At 38.6% G+C, this 7,950-nt stretch overlaps 1 protein-coding gene across 3 annotated transcripts in view; it reads right to left on the bottom strand.

Moving 5' to 3' along the window:
- Nucleotides 1–2,102: 2,102 nt before the first annotated feature.
- EFCAB7 (EF-hand calcium binding domain 7) overlaps nucleotides 2,103–7,950 on the bottom strand; it is a 30,585-nt gene continuing 24,737 nt past the window's right edge. For all 3 annotated transcript variants that reach the window (XM_059821875.1, XM_059821877.1, XM_059821876.1), the window contains 3 exons: nucleotides 6,269–6,478; nucleotides 3,594–3,701; nucleotides 2,103–2,506 (listed from right to left, as the gene is read on the bottom strand). In XM_059821875.1, the coding sequence (XP_059677858.1) occupies nucleotides 2,432–2,506; nucleotides 3,594–3,701; nucleotides 6,269–6,478 (393 nt within the window). In that variant the 3' untranslated portion in view covers nucleotides 2,103–2,431. The remainder of the gene's footprint in view (nucleotides 2,507–3,593; nucleotides 3,702–6,268; nucleotides 6,479–7,950) is intronic.

Genomic DNA, 7,950 nt, shown 5'->3' with positions numbered 1-7,950 from the left:
GCCCCGCCACCGCTCCCGCCCCTTAAAGGCGCCGCCAGCCCCGGGAGACGGGGCGGGGGGGTCCGTCCCGCTCGCTCTGCCCTGCCCCGTACCGGCGGTGAGGAGGAGGCGAGGCGACGAGGACGAGGACAGCCTTCCTGCCGAGCCGCGGATCTCTGCGCCAGGAGCTGTCGGAGGAGGTTCACGGTTGGACTTGATCTTACAGGTCTTTTCCAACCTAAACGATTGGATGATGAGTCGCTTCGACGCCGATGCCGCGCTGCCGGGCACTGCGTGGGGAGAGGAAGATGGAGGTGCTGGCCTGGCGTGGCCCGGCACTCTGCACGGCCCCCAGCAGCATGTCACCACAGCCCCCCGGGGCAAGCAGGAGACCCACACAAGTCCCCCAGAAGGGCGGTCTGGGAAGGCCGGTGTTAGCAAAGCCATGAAACGGCTGCGTTTTGTTATTATAGCGCGAGTTCTCAAAAGATAACATCCCAGAAATTCAGATTACAGCTGTTACAACCACTTTTTCTCCCAACTGTCCCCCATTGAAGAAAAGAAGCTAGCGGCCGACATCTGTGTTGAGGCTTAAAAAGAGAAGCTAGCATGTTTTTCTGCCTTGGTGGTACATGGACTTAGAGCAAACTGGAAAAGACGCTCCAGAAACAACCAAAATCTCTATTCTCATCTCCTCCAGGGCAGGAAAGGTGGAACCTACCATGGAGAGTTAGTCAGTGTTCCCACCTGAAAAGTTAGATGATGAAACTCTTCCTAGCAGCAAGAGGATCAGAGAAGAAAAAAGGTTCCATGGTGTATTGCTGTGTCATGTTTAACTAGACCCTACCCACAGCAAAACCAGGTCTTTTCACGTGCAATGATTTCTCAGCTAAGTACTCCTTTCAGTTTTAACCATTGCTTTCCTAAAATGCAGGAGTACCATATGGATTCCTGCCACATCTTACAAGACTGATTTTACAAACAAAAGAAATGCAAATAATGGAGTGCTTGCTTTGTACTGTCTCCTGTACACGTAGAGCGTCTCATTTTTTCCCAGCTCCTTCTCAGAGATGCAGCTAGGAACTTCTGATGTATCCACACCTTGCCTGAGGCAGCGTTTACACAGCTCAGTTGTTTGCTAGAAATTACCAAACATTTGTGGGGCTTCTTCCTACAACTTCTACTTCTTTTAGCCAATTCTGAAAAAGATATCTGCTGTACCTGCTAAGAAAAACAAATGGAAAACTAAGAGATCACCAGTAAACCTGCCTGAGCACCAGTTGCTGAGGTGCGTAAATCACAGTCGGCCTCTCGCAGAGCTCTCGTTTTGTAACTGACATTTACTTGCCCAGGGTACGATTACAGCAGAGTTAACAGCAGAGCGCAGGAGTTGCTGGCAGATAAATATAGCTTTTCAAGACTACTTGCTGCCCTTGCAGATGAGACCACATACATTTAATGTCTATTTTAAACTCAGACACTTTTTAAGCATCCAGGGATCAGGGTCATCTTTTTTTTCCACATTAACAGACGTTTAGAGGAACCAGAAAAACATAATAGGCTGAATATTTTTAGTACCTCAAAGCTGGTTTTCATTGCTATTGCAGCTTAAACTTGGTGGACTTTAGTCTCCTTCTTTCAGCTACCCTGGAAATAATGAATTGCTGTTAACAGTCAAGAGCCTAAACCAAAACCTTCATTTTCCTCAAATAATGTTATTTCCTTATCACATATGAAAAGGCAGACTTTATTTTATATAGAAGAGTATAAAACCAGTCAGTAATTATTCAGAACAAGTGTAATATGAGTATTGTTATCAAATGAGAAAAAAAGCAAATAAAATTTTTAAAAAAAGAGAAAGTACCAGATCCTTTATCAGGTGGCAAAATAAAATCATGAACCCCACCCCTTTATACTTTTCATGTCAAAGCCACGAGAGTGTCTAATTAGGAACCCATAAGACCAATTTAACAAAGCAAGTTTCTCCTCAGTGAAACAATTCCAGCATGTGATGGAACTACAGTACATGTTATAGAAAATAAGAGCGTATTTAGGGAAACTAGCCTTTATAAAACACAATTATATTACAACTGCCAGATATATTACTGAACAGTACTAATTTTTATTGTGTCTCAGTGTTTTCATGCCAATGTATTTTGTTAGACAGTATACAAATACTCTATTCTGTCAAAAGATTTTACATACTTAGTTATCCCATCCCTAAGCTATCACTATAAACATTTCTTAAAAGCCATTAGCAGCAGTGTGATACTAGAAATAAGTAACTACGTATGTGATTCATTGGCTTTAACAAATCAAACTCTGCCAAGTATAAATGTGTGCCAGCTTTTTGAGATGGACAAGACTAGAAATTCCTAGAAGCTGCCAAAAAAAAAAAAATACCCTGGTTTAGTCTGAATGCTACCAAGAAGCGGCTCTCTAACTGGAACGCTTAACGTACGAGGGAATGCACACAATTATAAAGCCATTCTTCCTGCTCGTTCAGCGCCATCACATGCTGAGAAACCTGTATACAAGAGAGAAAACAGAGGTGAAATAGTTGTTTATTGGAGAACTGTGCGTACGTTACCTGAAGTGATACGTAAGCAAAATGAACTGTTTCAGTACTTACATCGCTAACGTTAAATGACAAATATTCTTCATCTATAATGACAGCTGGTATTCAAAACTTACTATTGAATTTAATTGCATGACAACAAAATATCTGTAAGGGGCACTGACCCTACAGTTTATACTGAATGAAGCCAAAATTAAGATTAATAAACCCCCTTACAGTATCAGGCTATAGATATCTAACGTGTCAGCAGCAATATCAGAATAGGCCCCAACCCTGCCTGCGTCATGGGAATGTATCTGTTTACAAAGGGTTTGAATGCATCCACACTGGAGAGCTGTGAAATATGAAATAGTTCAGATGCCTCCTCTTTTAAAGAAAGACACCATACTTTTAGAATAATAAAATCTAGATTTTCTTCATAAAAGAATGAAGAAAAATATCATCTGCATTTGGAATGCATTTTCAATCTCATTCTGTCCCTTAGAGCCCGCATTTAGAATTTTCATTTAAGCCTGCCCAGCTCTGGAATAGGGATCAGCCGATCACATTGCTTTGTGGCTAAACATGGTCCATAAGCCGAGTTTAACAAAAATTAGCCATCTGCAAATCACACTGTGCGTAAGGAGTGCAATACATGTGGTTTTGTTTCTGAGTAGCACCTGCTTGGTCTCTTTCTCACAGACATCGATATATCTGATTAAAATTTGCTAACTAAAAAAAAAAGAAAATATAGCCTTAGAAAAAGAATAGTAAACAATATTAGTAAATGTTACATGTATTGAATGGACAACTGAAACAGGCACACATCTGAAAAACTGAACAGCTATGAACTTTTATAGCAATCTGCACAGGGAAACATGGATACATCAAGTGCATGTTCAGCTTTGAAGTATCAAGAACTATACCTGACCTGTACTGGTGATGAAGATGCCACTATCCACATGCTCATTATCATGGCAAAAGAAAACTGTAAAGATGTCACATGTTTTTTTCTTTTTGCTTAGATTTTAAGTTGGCTAAACAATAAAAATCTTACCATCATGGATTTTGGTGCCACTTCCACAGCAAAAACAGTAAGTCCCCTGTTACTTTGGCAGTTCTTACTCTGCTCATTGTTGACATGAATGATCACTTTGTTTTCAGACTGCAAGTGAAAAAACCATGAAGGAACCCGTTAGTCTTAACGGTTAACCGGCTGCTCTTTATGTAACTACACATTCCTCTTACTTCCTCTGACTTTGCTATTTTATAGGATAGAAATGCTTTAAGGATGCTGATGTCTATTCTGTTTGAAGAGTAATAATTTCAAATGTACCTTAGCATCATCAGAGCCCAGATCCGTTGTCAAGAGTCATTTAAGACTTGCTGAAATAACTTAAGCACTTACGAAGACACAACTTGGAAACATCATTGAATGAGAAAACAATTTGCCACAGAATGTTACAGATTCTAACAGTTTACATCGTTTCAAAAGGTGACTGGACAAATTCACACCAGAAAAATTCATGAAGGCATTTGAAGTACAAAGAATATTTCTGTCTCAAGTAGTCCTTGAACTGCAAAACACTAGAGGCGAGGACAGTGATCTCGTGTCACCGGATGCTTGCCTGAATTTTATTTGCACCATCCCCTACAGGCCGTTTCTGAAGACTTCGTTAATAGAGATTTTAAAAAAATATTTGACTAAATTAATATAGGTATAATCACTTAAAGAACAGATGCTCTTGCTAAAGCTATGCAAGAAGGATCCAATATATAAGACCAGTTTATCCCAGGCAAAACTCAGACACAAGACCTAAGGACATGCTACTATACCCCACTATTCAGTTGTCTCCAGATAAATCTCACTTTGACAGAGACTCTGGGAAATGTTTGCTTCTTAGACAATGCTATCCAACAATCTCTCTGTATTGAGAAATGGAATAGAAACACAGTTACTTTCCACAATCAGCCTTACGCAGCAAAGAAGCTGCTATTAGACTGGTAAGGACTGACCTAAGACCGAAAAAAAAGAGCTATCTCTGGTGCTCACAGAACAAACGGTTTGTGGACAGCAGAGTGCAAATACAGTAATTCTTGAAATATGGTATCGGTGCAGAAATGTAAACACAATCTAGTGTTAAGCTGCTTATTACTTTGATCTAGCTGCTCTGGTATCACTTTGGTGAAGTCCTTATTTCTACACAGCAGTGAGATAAAGGCAAACAAAAGAATTATCGCTACAGGAAGATGCTTATGGCAACAGGAACAAGGTCACAGATACTCACCTAGCACAGAGGGTATATTATAGTAAGTTTGTGCTTTGGATGATAGGAAATGCCTCGTTAACTATTTATTTTGGCATATGAATGGGCAGACTTGGTACTGCTTACTCCCTGAGAAATCTGAGGCTCTGTATGCAAGGTCTTTTAATCTCCCCAGCTCACATCCTGACTAGGGAGGGTTAGAAGACAGACACCTTTCTCTACCCACTGATTAAATACATATGCAACACTAAAATGGAATCCCTCAGGAACTAGCAGATTTCCTTAATTTAATTACAGAAATAACAAAGAAACAATTATTTCCATTGAAATCATCAGTACAATAACTAAAGATATAATTAGACTGCCTGCACTGTGGGAAGCTTAGAAGAACAGATGCATAAAACTGCCTTTTATTATTTCTTTCCAGACATTTACAATACAAAAAAGCCTCCAGCCTACAAATCCTAATGAGATTTTGGGGAAGTGCAACTATTTGCTTCAACGCAGAACAGAGTTATTTATGAAACCTAAATGGTATACGTAGCAGTGGTCAGTGATTTTAATCAGACAGCATCCAGTTGCCTCAGTACAGACCTCATCTCCTTCTCTGACATGCCCCCGAACATATAAATAACTCCAGCATATCTACCCTGAAGGTCAAAGTGCAGATCTAAACCTGTAGTTCCAAGGAGCCTCAGCATTCAGTCCTAATATTAGTCCACCAACCCACCCCCTTTTGCATGTTTGTCCATTTAAAAATATAGTTCTTGCTGTGATCTTTCAAGATTTAAAGCATCTGAAGTTTAGCATCTTACTGCACTGTATTTATTTACTCACAGTTCCCAATATAAATGAAACTGAGAATGAACAGCACATTCATTAGGATCTATGCAAAAAGGTTTAAAATCTCTCCTTCTCAGCAACCGCTTTTGCTTGGATTTACAATTGTTAACTTGGATTAGTAATAAAGTAGACCTGCTAGCCAGTTAACAATTCATCCATAATATGCCTCTAAAACGCAATCAATGCAAATCACTGCTCTTTTTCTTTCTTATACGCACTGAAAATACTAAAAAGTGTAAATGCTGTAGTCTTTGCTCTTTCTGTAACTGTATTTCCTGTTCTTAGTATTTGTTTTCTGGTATTATAAACATGTCTCCCATAATTACCAAAATATTGAAAAATTGGAATGCGAACACAAATATTCAGATTCTATTTGATACTTAAAACTGCTTGTCTCATTATAATAAGCTGTCCCTTCCAAGAACACTGATCCAGACTCTTTTGAAGTCCGAGTCATACGTCAAAAAGAGCTTTGCATCAGGCACTTTTTTTTTTAAATCAATTAGATACAGAAACTTGATATCAGAAAGATCAAAAAACATAATTCTCAAAAATTATGCAAGGAGGGAAGAAGAACAATAGACATTAACACAAAGTACCTTACAGAATTCTCATGCCATACCTTATTTTCAATAACGGAAGTGATTCTCCTGCCCGCTTTGTAGGTATGGATGATTATGTTTTCACAGCCATCAATTACTTTGGCCTCTCCTTTATTAACAACAGATTTGCAGATAGCCCTGTTGAGTTGCCAGCTCCCTGCCTCTAGATATATGGCTTTAATTCTGGGTTTGCATTTTTCTGCATAGATGTCAATGACAAAGGGGCATGCCTGCAATGGAGAAAATGAGTTTTATCATCACTTTATCTGTAGTTTTTCCGCCTTAGATTTTCATCCACAGCTCCTAAGTATTTTCATATATGCTGTGAAGTAGAATTACCCAAATACAAGTATGCCACTAAATATTAAATATTCAAAACCTGAGAGCTGTGGCAATCTTTTAAACCAAATGAAAGCTCAGGACAAATGAATGTTTTTCTTGCCAGTCACAGCACACTCGAAGCGCAGTTTGGTGCATTCGGCTCTAACACAGCAAACCCTTCCTTGGATAGCAAAACATACAGGAATTAAGATGAAGTATGAATGTATTTCAGTATCTGAAATAAACCTGTCTCCTTTACCTGTCACACTCTTGCTGTTTATGCCACTTCATACAGATTTAAAATATCTGCAGTGTTACATTAAGCACTCCGCTCTTACAGTATCTTGGCTAAGATTAGTACATGTAACAACCAGGAGTTCGCATTTTCTTAGACTTGGTAATAGCACCTCGGTTTATTTCAAATGGCTGTTGGAATCCACTAGGATTTCTCAGTTCTGTCTTTAATTTGTTAGGCTCAATGCTCCTGAAATATCAATCTCTTAAATCATCTTAAATCAAGGAATTAAAGGGTTAAGCTATAGACACAAGTTAAGCAGATATACATTTTTAGATGAATTACTAAAGCGTTCAGAGACCTATGTTGCCCTTTGGAAAGCAAAGACTATAGCCATAAACCACAGCTAGTATAAGGCACAAAATACCTATAAGAAATTTCTAACTTGATAAAAACCTCCCCAAAAACCTTCTTTCTTAGAGGATAGCTCCCTCTTACGTCTGAAATGCAGAAAGACAGTTTTGTAGTTGCTCTGCTAACCATACTCGCAGGAAAAGGAGAAAGTGCTGCTCATTAAAAACCCATTCACCGTGATCTCAGTATTTTCACTGAGAGACAACTGAAGTCTCTCTATCACAATAAGCATTTTTGGTTCTGTATATATTTGTTTCACACACACATATTTTTATATGGTGACCACACTGACCTGATTTAGTTTAACAAAAGTTAAAGAAATAATATAATCAGACTATGATTAAAAAATAAAAATTAAAAAGAAAATCAGCTTTTCTTGGGAATGAAAGTTAAATGATGAAATTATCTGCATATTTAATGTTTTCTTTAATTTTTCCACAATTTCTTTTCTATTCATTGAAGATCCCCTCTTTCTTTAGTGAGATCTATTAACACCAACACTGATACTGTTTCTGGGAAAAAAAGAAAAAAAAAAAAAACAAAAAAAAACCCTATAAGCACACAGAAACATCAGAGAAATAATCCCTGATCCTGTAAAGTAAACAGTGTGCCACCAGTGGCCCTTTAATTAAAATTTTATGTTGAACACTTTCAGACACTGTTGTGAAAGGCAACAGTAACAGAAGTAGCCATGTCTGAAAATTATGAATTCTGAATCATGTGGGAAAAAAG

The sequence above is a fragment of the Gavia stellata genome, chromosome 10 (assembly GCF_030936135.1).
Source record: "Gavia stellata isolate bGavSte3 chromosome 10, bGavSte3.hap2, whole genome shotgun sequence".
In the NCBI taxonomy this organism is placed as follows: Eukaryota; Metazoa; Chordata; class Aves; order Gaviiformes; family Gaviidae; genus Gavia; species Gavia stellata.
Note: the sequence above shows the minus strand (reverse complement) of the source record. Positions and strands in the feature narration are given on the sequence as shown.